At 45.2% G+C, this 17,499-nt stretch overlaps 1 protein-coding gene across 1 annotated transcript in view; it reads left to right on the plus strand.

The window, feature by feature from the left end:
- The window catches only part of SLC15A1 (solute carrier family 15 member 1), a 71,016-nt gene extending 59,600 nt beyond the window's left edge, over positions 1-11,416 (plus strand). The window contains exons 19-23 of the mRNA XM_023218077.3: positions 6,224-6,331; positions 6,445-6,553; positions 7,079-7,222; positions 8,834-8,941; positions 10,305-11,416. Coding sequence (XP_023073845.2) covers positions 6,224-6,331; positions 6,445-6,553; positions 7,079-7,222; positions 8,834-8,941; positions 10,305-10,496 — 661 coding nt within the window. The 3' untranslated portion in view covers positions 10,497-11,416. The remainder of the gene's footprint in view (positions 1-6,223; positions 6,332-6,444; positions 6,554-7,078; positions 7,223-8,833; positions 8,942-10,304) is intronic.
- Positions 11,417-17,499: the final 6,083 nt, after the last annotated feature.

Here is a 17,499-nt window from a genome sequence, read left to right on the forward strand (position 1 = left end):
AAAAAAAAAAAAAAAAAAAAAAAAAAAAAAAAAAAAAAAAAACATAAACCTTTACCCAGTCTCCAAGGTTACCGGCTTCCTAATTATACTATTATCCTGGGAATCCACTTTTCCTCCTGAAAAACCAACTCTTCAGCACATTCTTTGAGCTAACGGGAGCACTGGCTCTGTCGTCGTGTTGAACCACTATCCTGGTAGAATTTTTCACTGTGTGCCAGGTTAATGCCTTTCTTTCTTGGATTTCATGTCATCTTTCTCAGCCTTCTTTCTACTTTTGTGGCAGTGTATGGCCAAGTATCTTGTCAAGAGGAATATGAGATCAATTCCAAGTCATTGCTTGCCTGAAAATGCCTTTTTGTGTTCTCACACTTGGTTCATTGGCTGGACACCATTTTCTTCCATAACTTTGGAGGCTTGACTAAAAGATTTAAAAAAAAAAAAAAAAAAGCACCTGCCAATCTTTGTGGTTGATTTCCATTTCTTCTCATCAAACTTTCGGCGTCTTCCTTCTCTTTGGTGTTCCCAAATTTCTCTGCAGTGTAACTAAACGCGGCTATAATTGTATATAATTGTATTCATCTTGCCAGCACAGTGACTTTGGGGTCCTGAGGTTTTACTTTCTTTCACCTAACCGAAACAATGAAATTTATAGAAGAAAACCAAAACCACATGTGACGAAAAAAAGGAAAAAGAACTTGGGCTTCATAAAAATGGAAAACTTTGTGCTGCAAATGATGTGATCAAGAATTGAAGGGACAACCCACAGAATGGGAGAAAATATTTACAAATCGTATATCTGAGAAGGGACTCATATCCAGAATATATAAAGAACTCTCACAACTCAGTACTAAAAAGACAACCCAAGTTTTAAAATGGGCACAGTATTTAAATAGATATTTCTTCAAAGAAGATACCCAAACAAGCATATGAATATATGCTCAAAGTTGTTAGTTTTTAGGGAAATTTTAATTAAAACCACAGTGAGATACCACTGCATACCTTCTAGGTTCTGATCAAAAAGATAGGCAATAGGCCAGGCACGGTGGCTCACGCCTGTATTCCCAGCACTTTGGGAGGCCAAGGTGGTCAGATCACCTGAGACCAGGAGTTCGAGACCAGCCTAGCCAACATGGTGAAACCCTGTGTCTACTAAAAATACAAAAATCAGCTGGGCGTGGTAGCAGGTACCTGTAATCCCAGCTACTTGGGAAGCTGAAGCAGGAGAATCGCTTGAACCTGGGAGGTGGAGGTTGCAGTGAGTCGAGACTGTGCCATGGCTCTCCAGCCTGGGCAACAAGAGTGAAACTCCATCTTAAAAAAAAAAAAAAAAAAAAAAGGTAGACAATAACAAGTATTGTTAAGGATGCGGGTAAAGTGGACCTCTTACTGGGCATGGTGGCTCATGCCTATAATCCCAGCACTTTGGGAGGCCAAGGTGGGCTGATTGCTTGAACCCAGGAGTTCAAGACCAGCCTGAGCAAAATGGCAAAACCCTGTCCCTACAAAAAATACAAAAATTAGCCAGGCATGGTGGTGTGTCCCAGCTACTCGAGAAACTGAGGTGGGTGGATCACCTGAGTGGTCGAGGCTGCAATGAGCCATGTTGGTGCCATTGCACTGCAGCCTGGGTGACAAAGTGAGACTCCGTCTTCAAACAAACAAACAAACAAATAAAAATTAGAACTCTTATTCACTGCTGGTGGAAATCTAAAATGGTACAGCCACTTTGAAAAACAGTTCTTTGAAATGTTAAACATAGAGTTTTACTATATAACTCAGCAGTGTCACTCCTAGGTATATAACCATGTTGACCAAAATTAAGGGTGTCGAGGCAGAAATAATTTGATTTATTGGAAGCCAAATGTGAGGATCAACCTGGGAAGAGACATCAGCAAAGTGGGGCACGTCCCAGAGTCTGCTGCAAGTTGAAAGGCTCTTATAAGAAAGTTTAGGAAGACCGGGTGTGGTGGTTCATGCCTGTAATCCCAGCACTTCGGGAGGTGGAGGCAGGAGAATCACTTGAGGCCAGGAGTTCAAGACCAACCTGGGGCCGGGCGCGGTGGCTCAAGCCTGTAATCCCAGCACTTTGGGAGGCCGAGACGGGTGGATCACGAGGTCAGGAGATCGAGACCATCCTGGTCTACAACGGTGAAACCCCGTCTCTACTAAAAAAATACAAAAAAACTAGCCGGGCGAGATGGCGGGCGCCTGTAGTCCCAGCTACTCGGGAGGCTGAGGCAGGAGAATGGCGTGAACCCAGGAGGCGGAGCTTGTAGTGAGCTGAGATCGGGGCACTGCACTCCAGCCTGGGCGACAGAGCGAGACTCCCTCTCAAAAAAAAAAAAAAAAAAAAAAAAAGACCAACCTGGGCAATAAAGCAAAGCTCCCTCTCTACAAAAATAACAATTTAAAAATTAGCCAGGCATGGTGGTGCACTCCTGCAGTCCTAGCTACTTAGGAGGCTGAGATGAGAGGATTGTTTGAGCCCGGGAGTTCAAGGCTGCAGTAAGCCATGATCGCACCACTGCACTCCAGCCTGGGTGACAGAGTGAGGCCCTATCTTTTATTTAAAAAAAAAAAAAAGAAAAAAAAAAAAGATAAGTTTAGAAGAGAGGGGACTCCTCATATTAGAGCTTTCCATTTTCTTTCTTTCTCTCTTTCTCTCTCTCTCTTTCTCTCTTTCTTTTTTTTGAGATAGAGTTTTGCTCTTGTTGCCCAGACTAGAGTACAGTGGCACGATCTCAGCTCACCGCAAACTCTGCCTCCCGGATTCAAGCGATTCTCCTGCCTCAGCCTCCCGAGTAGCTGAGATTACAGGCATGCACCACCATGCCCAGCTAATTTTGTATTTTTAGTAGAAATGGGGTTTCTCCATGTTGGTCAGGCTGGTCTGGAACTCCTGACCTCAGACGATCTGGCCTTCTCAGCCTCCCAAAGTGCTGGGATTACAGGCATGAGCCACCATGGCCGGCCCGAAATTTCCACTTTTATTGGAGTTTATAATACAGAGGTTATGGTCGCTAACTACAGATGACAACATATGGGCTAAAATGTTTTAGCACAAGACAGTCAGTAAAACGTCACGATTCGGAAGCAAATCCGCGTCCTTTTCAGTGTTAGTGGGCTGTGTATTAATCAGTGTATCAGCACAGTAAGATTGGAAGGAGTCACGATAAGACTCTCTACTCAGGGACAGGATGTAAGCCATGCATTGTGAGCCCTCCCCCAGGTGGTTAATTTGGAAGCCTGCCAAATGTGACATGAGGTGTCACCCCGAAGAGATGAAAACATGTCCACACAAAAACTTGTGCATGAATGTTCATTGCAGCATTATACACAATAGAGAAAACATACAAACAAATGCAATGCCCATCAGCTGGCAAAAGGTGGTATATCCATATGATGGAATGTTACTCATAGAAAGGAATGAAGTGGCCGGGTGTGACAGCTCACACCTGTAATCCCAACACTTTTTGGGAGGCCGAGGTGGGTGGATCACAAGGTCAGGAGATTGAGACCATCTGGCTAACACGGTAAAACCCCATCTCTACTAAAAATACAAAAAATTAGCCAGGCATGGTGGCACGTGCCTGTAGTCCCAGCTACTCAGGAGGCTGAGGCAGGAGAATCGCTTGAACCCAGGAGGCGGAGGTTGCAGTGAGCCGAGATCGCACCACTGCTCTCCATTCTGGGCAACAGAGAGAGACTCCGTCTCAAAAAAACCAAAAAATAGAAAGGAATAGAGTACGGATTCGTGCCACAATATGAATGAATGTGAAAGACAATATGCTAAGAGGGAGAAGCTGGTCGCAGAGACCTGCATGGAATGATTCCATTGAAATGAAGTGGCAGGCAGAGCCATAGAGACAGAAAGCAGATGAGTGGCTGCCACGGGGCTGGGGAGGAAAGAATGGGAGCGTTTAGACATGTTTAAATGTGCAAATCCTTACCATTGTGTCACAGTTGCCTCCAGTATTCAGGGCAGCCAACATTGCACAAGTTTGTAGCTTAGGAGCCAAAGGCCATACCCATGCAGCCTGGGTGTGTAGTAGACGGCACCGTCTAGATGTGGGTGAGTGCCCGCTATGAGGTTCCCATCACCGCAGAATCGCCTCCTGACGCATTTCTCAGACCCCATCCCCATCATTAAGTGACTTGGGACTGTGTTTTCATTTCTTACTGCACCAGCCCTAAGACACAGGCCAGGCAGCTCGAAGTCCTCAAGTCTGATGGCTGATAAGTTACAAAGCCAGGCCTCAGGCCCAACGCTCGGCTTCCTCGTCTCATACTCTGCCCACTCGCTGTCTTGTGTGTGGATGATCTTCACCTTTGATAAAAGCAGCTCTCACAGTCTAGAGCAGTGTGAATTCTAGCTAAGGCCCATGTGGATCTGTCTCAGGTTCCATTTTCTGTATTCATCACCTATCAAATGACACCGAGGAGAAGGCCTCGGGACTTCAGGACCTGAGTTTAATTCATAGATATTTTCTCCCAGCACCTAGAATTTGACCAGTATTATTTGTTGCCACAAAGCTGATGAACCTTGGCCCCGTATTTTGGGGATGGAGAGGTTACATTGTTCTTTACACTGCTGAGGTGTACACTAGTAAGACTTACTGTTGTCTGCATTGGATGATCTGTTCTCGGCCTTCACTCACGTGTTTGGTAGAAAAAGTCGACTGGTCTTATTTTGGGCAGCACCCTCCTGGTCACTAGGGTTGTATGAGAGTTTCAGGGTCGTCTATAGCCTGGAACAGCTATGAAAGGGGTCTGTAATCAGCCATCCGTGCTGTTCACCATCCGTATGGTCCTATGAAGGCGAACAATTCACCGCTTCCATGTGAAATGTAGCCTCATGGGACTTTGTAGAGCTAGGAAGCCTCAGACCTGGAAGCCGGTCTTACTGGGTATATTCCATTCAAAGCTGGATTCCAGCAGGATGCTGACCGCTGTCAGTCCAGGATCACACAGGCCTCCACCCTCTGAAGGGGATTCCTTAAAGCTGTCTCTCGGCCAGGTGTCGTGACTCGTACCCAGAACCCTAGTGCTTTGGGAGACTGTGGAGCGAGGATGCCTTGAGGCCAGGAGTTTAAGAGCAGGCTGGGCAACACAGCCAGACCCTTGTCTCTACAAAATAAAAACAAAAATTAGCCAGGCATGGTGGCACACGCCTGTAGTCCCAGCTACTCAGGAAGCTAAGGTGGGAGGATCACTTGAGGCCGAGAGTTCGAGGCTGCTTTCAACTGTGATTGTGTCACTGCGCTCTAGCCTGGGCAACAGAGCAAGACCTCATCTCTAAAAAAGACTAAAAACGCTGTCTCTTGTTACGGGGTTGGCCCACTTCTTCCTCTCCAATCCCAGGTGCCCTTCCCCACCTGAGGCTGCTAGAGGCAGGAAGTAGGTGGGCTTTCCTCCTCAACCCCTAAAGAAGGGGGGTGTCCTTTAGGAACTGGGGTCTATCTTTTAGGAACTGGGCAGCATCTTGTTTTGGTCTTTCACTACTCAAACTCTAAAGTTTTTGGCCAGGCACAGTGGCTCACATCTGCAATCCTAGCAATTTGAGAGGCCAAAGTGGGCAGATCATCTGAGGTCACGAGTTCAAGACCAGCCTGGCCAACATGGTGAAACCCTGTCTCTACTAAAAATACAAAAATGAGCTGGGCATGGTGGTGCATGCCTGTAATCCCAACTACTCGGGAGGCTGAGACAGGAAAATCGCTTGAACCTGGGAGGCAGAGGTTGCAATGAGCCGAGATTGCACCACTGCACTCCAGCATAGGCGACAGAGTGAGACGCCATCTCTAAATAAATAAATAAATAATAAATAAATAAATAGATAGATAAATAAATAAATAAATAACGTTTCTGAAACAAGGAACACAAAGGCATGGCTACCTTCCTGAAGGGAAGAGGCCAGTACCTACTTCAGTCCCTGCTTAATATCCTAATGTATTGAATTAGGTTAGATTTACAAAGTACTTAGAGCAGTACCTAGCACGTATAAACACTGTTAAATACATTCTTTTAGGTGTGTTCTCATGAGTGGGTGAGCAGTGATAAACCTAGGGTTTTTCACTGTCTGTCTTTATTCTCTAGAAATATTCTGAAAACATCTTAAACGCCTTCAAAATAGGGAGTATTGCCCAACTTCAGGTGCCTGAATTGTGACCTAGAATATATTATTCTCTAGTTCAGTTACAAGACAGGTGGTTTTCTGTTTCAGATTTGTAAATACTTTTAACGAGCTCATCACCATCACAATGAGTGGGAAAATTTATGCAAATGTCAGCAGCAACAATGCCAGCAACTACCAGTTTTTTTCTTCTGGCATGTAAGTACCTAGACTGAACGCTTCACTCAAAGGTTCAATAATTTTTCTTTAAAAAATACATTGAATCTTTTAATGCCAAGAATGTTAACCAATATTATTCTTTCTTTTGATAGAAAAGGCTTCACAATAAGTTCAACAGAGATTCCACCACAATGTCAACCTAGTTTCAGTACTTTCTACCTTGAATTTGGTAGTGCTTATACCTATACAGTCCAAAGGAAGGTTAGTAACTCGTTTCATTGTATCAGAAGATCTGCTCAAACTCGATTGATACGAAGACTCACAAGCACTTAGGACATAATGATTTAACTAGAGTGATGTTAGGATCTGTATTTTAAATGGGCTTAGATTTAATTCACTTGGCTAATTCTTTAACTTATTGTTGACTTAATCATTAGAAAGAGTCTAAACAGACTGACTTTCCCTGGAGAATAATTTATGTTAACCAATATCTGATGCCTCTTTATAGACTATTAACGTGGACTTAAGGAACTCATAGTTCAAAGAGAGGGCAGTGTTTTAAAATGACTTCCAACCTATTCTCTTATCTGAAAGAAAAATGCTAGTGAACATATCTTCAAATCCCATCGCAAGTGTAAAATGTAGTGTTGCCTTATGTTTAAAATGTGTATGTACTTGACAAATCATATGATGTAACCCTAGAAGGTCAAACTCAATTTACCTGTTCGAACAATTTTTATTTTAGGAGCTATCTCAACCTCTTCTGCTTTTTCCTTACTGCTGCAGAATGACGGCTGCCCCGAAGTGAAGGAATTTGAAGATATTTCAGCCAACACGGTTAACATGGCTCTGCAAATCCCGCAGTATTTTCTTCTCACCTGTGGCGAAGTGGTCTTCTCTGTCACGGGACTGGAATTCTCATATTCTCAGGTTTCTTGTTCGTTGTAGTTACCACCCATCTGCTATACCCCTGCCTGCAGAAAATGCTGATGGGACTTCATTTAAATCTGGGATAACTACGTTTGTCAAAAGTCTAGAAAACATTATGGTATCTTCCATAGAGCAAGGTCTCTGAGATCAACAAGTGTTGTCCTTACTGAATAAGAATTATTACTCTCTTTAGCTTTGCGAGAGCATGTGTTCATATGTGTCTATAGACCCACAGTCATACCCTAGACATTTAACGTCCAATATTTATTACTGACTGCTACCAGAGTGATAAAGGTCAGCAGATTCTCCTTTCTGAAACAACCAAATGTAACCAACCATTCATAAAACAGCTCAATTACAGGTCTATGTCCTCATGATAGGTTTGGTTGAGGTCTCTTTATAGCTCCCAGTAAACACACCAAATAAGGTCTAGCTTTAAAAGTAAAAAAAAAAAAACATTAGCTGAGCATGGTAGAGCACGCTTGTGGTCCCAGCTACTTGGGAGGCTGAGGCAGGAGGATTCCTTAAACCCAGGAGTCCAAGGCAGCAGTGAGCTGTGATCGCACCACTGCACTCCAGCATGGGCAACAGAGCAAGACACTGTCTCAAAACAAAACAAAACAAAAAAAAGCTTAAAAGAATTATTGCTTTTGAGTGTGTTAGACTAATGAGCTAGGCTTTATTGATACCGAAATTAGAGCTTAATTGTTGAACTGTGTTGTCCGAACTATGGTTATAGGCATTATAGCACATAATGCCTAGTACCATCAATTTTTATAGTAAAACAGCCAAGGCCGGGCGCAGTGGCTCAAGCCTGTAATCCCAGCACTTTGGGAGGCCGAGACGGGCGGATCACAAGGTCAGGAGATCGAGACCATCCTGGTGAACACGGTGAAACCCCGTCTCTACTAAAAAATACAAAAACTAGCCGGGCGAGGTGGTGGGCACCTGTAGTCCCAGCTACTCGGGAGGCTGAGGCAGGAGAATAGCGTAAACCCGGGAGGCGGAGCTTGCAGTGAGCTGAGATCCGGCCACTGCACTCCAGCCTGGGCTACAGAGCGAGACGCCGTCTCAAAAAAAAAAAAAAAAAAAAAAAAGTAAAACAGCCAAGATGAGTCAGAAAATCACTTTCTGTGATAACCTCATCTATATATCTATATCTATATCTATATCTATATAAAGGAGATAACTATAATACAGATGACAGGTGTTTGAAGAGATCTTTTGGAGATGTGGCAGGAAAGCCACAGAAGGGCAAGCTTGCAGCCCAGGGCAGCCTGCATTTGAGGGGAAGACTATGCCAGGCTGGGTGGCTTCACTTGGAAGCTCTCCTGTAGAAATAGGATCAACTCCTCTGTAGATGTGTCCATGTAACTAAGAGGACAGCTTTGCAAGGATGTGGAGCATGAAACACAGAGATTCTTGTCTACTCACCTGTGAGTGTGTGGGTGTCTTGTTACTCAAGTGATGATCCTTTTTACGTTGAGGCCACCTGACTTTATGTGTGCATTGTTAGGGTGCTCTGCTTCATTAAATGCCCATCAGTGAGCTGTGTTCTCCTGCTTGGAGGGTGAGACCTGGAGCGGGACTCACTTTGCTTTGCTTCCTCAGGCTCCTTCCAACATGAAGTCGGTGCTGCAGGCAGGATGGCTGCTGACGGTGGCTGTTGGCAACATCATCGTGCTCATTGTGGCAGGGGTGGGCCAGATCAGCAAACAGGTATGGCGTGGGAGAGGAGATTGCACATCCCTCTGTCTTTCCTATTCATGGCCATCACAGTGGCCCTCCCTAGCCCTGTCTGTTCTGTGTGGTCATCTGGGCTAATAGCTGGGTTAAACTGCCAGACCAGCCAGGGCTGTTCCCAAATAGCCTTATGGCAAAGTATCTGCTGATTCTTCTTCTTCTGCTTCTCCTTCTCCTCCTCTTCCTCCTCCTCTTCCTCCTCCTCCTCCTCCTCCTCCTCCTCCTCCTCTTCTTCTTCTTCTTTTCTTTTTTTTTTCTTTTTGACAGAGTATCACTCTATTGCCCGGCTGGAGTGGAGCTGTGCGATCTTGGCTCACTGCAACCTCCGCCTCTTGGGTTCAAGCGATTCTCCTGCCTCAGCCTCCAGAGTAGCTGGGCCTACAGGCGTCCACCACCACACCCAGCTAATTTTTGTATTTTTAGTAGAGACAGGGTTTCACCATGTTGGCCAGGATGGTCTCGATCTCTTGACCTCGTGATCTGCCCACCTCGGCCTCCTAAAGTGCTGGGATTACAGGCGTGAGCCACTGCACCTGGCCTGCTGATCTGCTGATTCTTCTTATTTCTACTTGTTAGTGCAGCTGGAAATTGATAACCAAAATAGCCGGAATGGGTTAATTTAAAGTCACCCTTACGTGTTTTGCTGTCAAGGGAGACATCTCTCCTAGCTTCAGTGAATGCAGCTTAGTAGCTGCCAGGCAGACACATGTTATCCTGAAACTTTCATAACACCTGGAGTTAAAGCCATCCTAGAGATGGTTATAATTTTTCCAGTCAAAATTAAATGAGGGCTCTACTGATGCTTACACTCTTTCCTTCTGCACTGTAGCATGTCTGCCTCATAAGGGAGCTGTTATCCCATCCGTTTCATGACTTCCTGCACCAGGTCCCAGCAGCAGATGTGCTAATGCTGTGTGCTTATGAGCTCCAGGTGTTTCCAAGGGGGAGCATGTGCTCTTAACTTGCTAGAGTTCAGCACATTCATTTTTCCCCCGTGGGCGCTGCTTGCTATTCTCTCGGTTCGCACCCTTCCAGGGTCCAGCCTTATGTCTTAAGGCTTGAGCGTTTCAGACATTTTCTCTCATCTTCCCAAAGTCTGTTGTTTCTGTACCTTAGTGCTGTTCAAAACATGTTGTCTATATTAGCATCTATCTATCTGGGGCATTCAAGAAAAGCTGGCCTTACTGTATCTGTATTGGTTGCTTACCAATTTTCCATAATTTAATTTCAAAGCACTCTCCATCTGCATGTAGCAAGAAAATAAACACACCATATATTCATCAATATGACCTGTTTTATTTTTGTTCTTTTTCCTGCTCCAACTCTGATTTCTTCACAGTGGGCTGAGTACATTCTATTTGCTGCGTTGCTTCTGGTCGTCTGTATAATTTTTGCCATCATGACTCGATTCTATACTTACATCAATCCAGCAGAAATCGAAGCTCAATTTGATGAGGATGAAAAGAAAAAGAGCCTGGAAAAGAGTAACCCATATTTCATGTCGGGGGCCAACTCACAAACACAGATGTGAAGGTCAGGAAGCAAGTGGAGGATGGACTGGACCGGCAGATGCCCTGACCTCTGCCCCCAGGTAGCAGGACACTCCATTAGATGGTCTCTGGTGGGGAACACTTCAGAATTGGGAACTAAACCATGAATGCTGTTTTCTTTTTATTCTTTTTTCTTTTCTTTCTTTCTTTTTTTTTTTTCTGAGACAGAGTTTTGTTCTTGTTGCACAGGCTGGAGTGCAATGGCGCGATCTCAGCTCACTGCAACCTCCGTCTCCCAGATTCAAGTGATTCTCCTGCCTCAGCCTCCCGAGTGGGCTGGGATTACAGGCATGCACCACCATGCCCAGCTAATTTTGTATTTTTAGTAGAGATGGGGTTTCACTGCGTTGGCCAGGATGGTCCCGATCTCTTGACCTGGTGCCCCCTTGGCTTGCTGAAGTGCTGGGATTACAGGCGTGAGCCACCGCACCCAGCCGTGAATACTGTTTTCTAAGCAGCCAGCAATGAATCTAAAATTCTGGAAGAAGTCTTCTGTTTGAAAGGCTTATTTAAGCCACACATACACACACTGTCTTAGAGCACTGAGAGCCCACCCTGCATTTGTCATCTTCCCGATCACACAAATGATGTTATTTTGGACTAGCTTAATCTTGAAAGGGTAACAGAGTTTCCTATTCCACATTGTTCATCTCTGACACTCTTATGAAAACTATTCTAAAGGAGGCAGGCGCCAAGGCTGCAAGTGAACGTGCAGGTGTGAGAATGGCTGTGATAAGGACCAGCTGGTATTAACTGATAACTTTACCTTTGGGTTTTTGTTGTTTTGTTTTTCTAGTCCCTACCTCTATTTAAATTATGGATAACTCGAAAGACAGCTCATGTGAAGGCCAGTAATGATTTTTTGAAGTTTCAATGGTGTGAAATAAATTTCTGTTCTTAAGCATAAGTGTTCATGGGTCTTTGGGTAGGGTAAGAAATCTTTAACATACTATCTGATTATAAAAGGAGCACCAGTTCATTAAAAATTCTTCCTGGTCCTGTTTTCCCCAGGGATGATTGATTGATTGATTGATTGATTGATTGATTGATTGACAAATAGATAAAGGTAGGTAGGTAGATAGATGATAGATACATAGATAGACAAACAGATGTAGGTAGGTAGAGAGATGATAGATCGATAGATCGATAGATGGATAGATCGATAGATAGATAGATAGATAGATAGATAGATAGATAGATAGATAGATAGATAGATAGATAGAGGTAGATAGATGATAGATGATAGATAGATAGACAGACAGACGTAGGTAGGTAGGTAGATGATAGATTAGATAGATAGATAGATAGGAGAGACTTATATTACTAGGACCTTCCTATGTACACATTTGTGTACCACCTCCTAGTGTTTTTCTCAATACCAACGTTTTCTGCTGGCATAAAAATTCTTCTAAAACATTGTAAACACCTAATGCCTAACTTATCCTATAGATGTTTATCATTTAGTCATCCCAGGTATCAGGTCCAGAATGAGTCTACCTTGGCACTCCTACACAAACAAGCCACAGTTCTTAGACAGACTAGTGCACAGCTCTGAAGATTGAAACTGGTTCCCGGATTAGAAGGAAGAGTTCGCATTTGGCCTCTAAAACGCTTGTATACAAGCTCGTCATTGTACCACAGGGGCTGCATTGAAGGGGAGACTCAAAGTCCAGAGTGAAACACAATGTGATGATCAAACCTGAATACTTTTTCTAGCCTTGGGATCAAGTCCTAATTCCTTGACTAGGGCCCGTGAGGCTCTTTTTCCCTCTGGACACACTCCCTTTCTCTCTATGTACTCTGATCCTGCCAGCATTGAGCTGCTGCTCCTTCCTGGAACACATCACGTTCTCATTCCCAAATCAAAAGCCAACAAAAAGAATATCCCAAGACACTTAATTCTCTACCCACCACCCCCAACCCTCCACTTGGCGAAGCCCTCTTCATTTTCATGCCATGTCCTCCAAGAGTTTTCCTGTCCTCCCTCCCTCCCATGCTAGGCTGTGGCCCTGCTCTGAGCTCCCGTAACACATCTTAACATTTTCAAGTTGCACAGACCTCAGTGGATCATAACTATCTAGCTTTTCCTAGACCAAAAGTTCTGTATATCTTGTTCACTGTTCAGTCTCCAGAACATAGTAATCCTCTATTTGTTTTCTAATTTTTAATTTTTTTTTTTTTTTTTTTTTTTAGAGACAAGTTTTCACTCTGTTATCCAGGCTGGAGTGCAGTGGCACGGTCATAACTCACTACAACCTGAACTCCTAGGTTCAAGGGGTCCTCCCACCTCAACCTCCCAAGTAGCTAGGACTACAGGTTTGTGCCACCACACCCAGCTAAGTTTTTAATTATTTTGTAGAGGTAGGGTCTCACAGGCTGGTCTCAAACTCCTGGGCTTAAGACCTTCCAAAGTGCTGGGATTACAGGCATGAGCCACCAAAACCAGCCCTAATGCTAACTCTTACAGTTGCTGTGTAACTTTGGATAGGTTTTGATCTTTTTAATCTCACTTCCTGTCCTATGAAATAAAGAGAATACCAGGCAGACAATGTGACGTCTTAAAAATCCTTTATTTGGCTGGGTCCAGTGACTCACGCCTGTAATCCCTGCACTTTGGGAGGCTGAGGCAGGCGGATCACTTGAGGTCAGGAATTTGAGACCAGTCTGGCCAACATGGTGAAACCCCATCTCTATTAAAAATATGAAAATTAGCCAGGCATGATGGCACATGCCTGTAATCCCAGCTACTCGGGAGGCTGAGGCAGCAGAATCACTTGAACCCAGGAGGCAGAGGTTGCAGTGAACCAAGCTCACGTCACTGTACTCCAGCCTGGGCGACAGAGTGAGACTCCATCTCAAAAAATATTTATAAAAATAAAAAATAAATCCTTTGTTTAAGGGTGCCTGGCACACTTATTCATGTATTTGAATGAAGGCCGTTGTCATGCCCCTCAACCAAGTCTGATATTAACACACAGTGTGCTTTGCGTGTGAGTAACTATCATGTAGTGTGCTTTGCATATGGGTGGAAATGATGCCTACAAACTCTTCTTCAACCTTTGATGGACAAGCAGAGAGTGCAGAGGGGAGCTTGGGCATTTTGCCCATCGGGATTGACTTTTCAGAGTAATCCTCCCTCTGGCTCTCATTTGGCCACTTCCAAGCCTAATCAAGATGGACAGAGGCCAACACGGGTGCCCTCTTTGCAAGACCTCACGCAATTACAAATGTCATGGATGGGGGTGGTGGAGGGGAACGCGGAGGTCACACCAGTAACCTCTGCTCTTCTGCACTTTCCTTGCAATTCATTTTTTTGTGTTTTGTGCCTTTCTCTAAATTCCACGCCAACCAATGTATAACCAAAATAGTACACTGACTTGACCATTGTCTATTAAAATACAATTCAGCATGGGTTGGGAGGAGCTAAAGAAGCCCCTGGGATGGAAATGTTTTAATTGGACATAGCAGGACTTCATATCTTACTCCTAAAAGCCAGCATACCTTGACAAGTGTTCACAATGCATATATGAATATTTTTCATGTTGGCCCGTTCTTGTTTTGTTTCTATGTGCTCCGTGATTTTTTTTTCTTTTTCTTTTTCTTTTTCTTTTTTTTTTTTTTTTTTTTTTGAGACAGAGTCTCACTCTGTCACCCAGTCTAGAGTGCAGTGGCACGATCTTGGCTCACTGCAACCTCCACCTCCCAGGTTCAAGTGATTCTGCTGCCTCAACCTCTTGAGTAGCTGGGATTATAGGTGTGTGCCACCACGCCCGGCTAATTTTTGTATTTTTAGTAGAGACGGTGTTTCACAACGTTAGCCAGGCTGGTCTCAAACTCCTGACCTCAAGTGATCCATCTGCCTCAGCCTCCCAAAATGCTGGGATTACAGGTTTGAACCACCATGCCCAGTCAATTACGTTTTTCATTTTGTGAATGTTCTTTCAGGGCACTAAAATGTTTATTTTGATATCTCTTTTAGATGTTATAAAATTACTTTAGTTAATGTATGTCCAGGTTTGATTTTTGTTGACTATTTTAGACATAGATTTTTGTCATGTATTCTGGAATATTTTTGGTAGTCTTTTTTTTTTTTAAGACCAGGTGTAGCTCTGTCATGCAGGCAGGAGTGCAATGGCACCTTCTTGGCACACTGCAACCTCTGCTTCCTGGGCTCAAGCTATCCTCTCGCCTCAGCCCTGCAAGTAGTTGGGACTATAGGTGCAAACCACCACACCCTGCTAATTTTTGTAGAGACGGGGTTTCACCATGTTGCCCCAGCTGGTCTCGAACTGCTGAGCTTAAACAATCCACCTGCCTCTCAAAGTGCTAGAATTACAGGCGTGAGCCACCGAGCCTGGCCTGGTAGCTTCTTTGTTTTTTTGAGTCGGAGTTTTGTTCTTGTTGCCCAGGCTGGAGTGCAATGGCCAGATCTTGGCTCACTGCCACCTCCACCTCCCAGGTTCAAGCAATTCTCCAGCATCAGCCTCCTGAGTAGCCTACCATGCCTGGCTAATTTTTGTATTTTTAGTAGAGATAGGGTTTCACCATGTTGGCCAGGCTGGTCTCAAACTCCTGACCTCAGGTGATCCACCTGCCTCGACCTCCCAAAGTGCTGGGATTACAGGCGTGGGTCACTGGACCAGGCCACCTCCTTTCTAAATGACTAACAAAAGTGGTATTTACTGAACACTGAGTATGTGCAGACAGCATGCCAAGCACTCTCTTGAATGAAATTTACAAACATGCAATCCTTGCCACAGACCTGTAACGTAGATTACCATTACCCATTCCCATTCCACAGAGGAGAAAACAGGCAGGGCGAAACCAAGTACCCTGCCCCAGGCCATCCCAGTCCTGCTCCACAGCCCAGCTGCCAGTCTTTGCGCAGAGCCACCTCTCACTGTCAATGCTCAATGGACAGTATGGATTAATTCTATTTTAATCCTTATAACTAAACTAAGGAAGGCTTTTTTATTCCCATTTTAGAGACATGGAAACCGGAGAACATGAAGTTTAAGTAACTGGTCCAAGGCCGTATATCTGGCAGCTCGCTGAGCCAGGATTTGAACCCAAGCATGTCTGGGCAAAAGAAAGCCCTGTTAACCACGACACTATGCCGTCCTTGTTCACATAACAGAAAGCAAACTTGTGATGGCTGAGGCCATGTAAAGGTGGCAAGGGAAGGCAAAGTGGGCACTGAAGGGCTGCGGAGAGGGAACTGTCCACTTGAAGCACAGGATGAACCCCCAGGCCTGGCCTTGGTGGGTAAGAGGGGCTTAAGTGTGCGGAAAGGAGAGGCTGAAAAGCCCTGCTCTCAAAGGGCTAAACAGAAAAGATTCAGCACATTTGTCCTCTTGGTGGAGTCGGGGCCTCCTGTAAGGATATTGGAACCCCTCCCTCACGGGCCTGGTTTGTGAGTGCCCTCCTGCTGATGGCTGTCCCTGTGGGTGACCCCTCCAACAAGGCGGTGGTAATTAGCTCTGAAACTCACCAAGCAGAAGGCCATTGTCTCACCTGGAGGGGCAGTGGCTTGGGGACGGAGTGGGTGAGAGCCACAGAAAAAGGAGTGTCCAGGGACAGCGAAGGAGAGGAAAGGAAGGCCTGTAGCATGGAAGTCCATGGGCCTACAGCACAGGGCAGCAAGAATGGGCAGGCTCCTCCATTTATTTTAAAATTATGGCAAAATACAGACCAGGTGAGATGTGTGTGGTGTGGTATGGTGGCTCCTGCCTGTATTCCCAGCACTTTGGGAGGCTGAGACAGGCGGATCACCTTAGGTCAGGAGTTCGAGACCAGCCTGGCCAACATGGTGAAACCCCGTCTCTACTAAAAATACAAAACATGAGCCAGGCCTGGTGGTGGGTGTCTGTAATCCCAGCTGCTCAGGAGGCTGAGGCAGGAGAATCACTTGAACCCGAGAGACGAAGGCTGCAGTGAGCCAGGATTGTGTCCCTGGGCTGCAGCCTGGGCAACAGAGTGAGACTTTGTCTCAAAAAATAAAATTATGGCAAAATACAGATAAGGGAACATTACTATTTGAATCAATTTTTAATCTGCAGTTGAGTGGCATGAAAAACATCCTCATTGCTGGAGGACCATGGCCACCATCCATCTCCAGAACTTTTTCATCATGGCCACCGTCCATCTCCATAACTTTTTCATTTTGCAAAACGGGAACTCTGTCCCCCCTCCAGACTAACTCCCTACTGTACCCCCTCACCCCGGAGGCCACCAGAGTGTGAGAAATGAAAAAGCCATTCTCCTTCCATTTGCCTGTGTGCTGTGATGCTGAGGGCTCCTGGGCTTTCTCAAGAGTGTCCTATGTGTCCGGGTTTCTGTCTCTAGCCCTGATCTGAGGCAGTGAGCAGGGAGCGAGCCTGGGCCTCCAGGACTCTCGGGTCTATCAGCAAGGATACCGCCGTCTCCTGGTCCATCAACAAGGACACAGCCACCTCCAGCAGCTGCTGTGAGAGGAGTGTGACTTTTCATCTCGCCTCCTGCTAATGTCTGGTGATTCAGAACCACTGGGGTTTTCATGTGATGTAACGTCTGGCTTGTACTAATGAGGCTCCTAGACTCCATCGATGTGTTTAAGGCTCAAAAGCCATGGAAACCGAATCTGGTGGGGTGCAGTTCTGGTGCATCTGGAACAAAAAGCCATGCATTTCTGAGGGCTGAATGTTCTGGAGGCCAGCGTGGGGCCCTGTATTATTCACAGTCCACTTCTGCGTTATTATAAAGGAAAACTTGCGACTGAGTCATTTATAAAGAAAACAGTTTTATTTGGCTTGTGGTTCAGCAGGCTGTACAGGCATGGCACCAACCTCTGCTTGGCTTCCAGCGAGGCCCCATGGCAGAAGGCAGAGCCGAAGCAGGCCCATCACATGGCGAGAGTGGGAGCAAGAGAGAGTTGGGGGATCCCAGACTTTTAAACAACCCGGTCTCATGTGAACTGACGGAGCGACAACTCACTCATCACCAACG

This window comes from Piliocolobus tephrosceles, chromosome X, assembly GCF_002776525.5.
Source record: "Piliocolobus tephrosceles isolate RC106 chromosome X, ASM277652v3, whole genome shotgun sequence".
Taxonomy (NCBI): Eukaryota; Metazoa; Chordata; class Mammalia; order Primates; family Cercopithecidae; genus Piliocolobus; species Piliocolobus tephrosceles.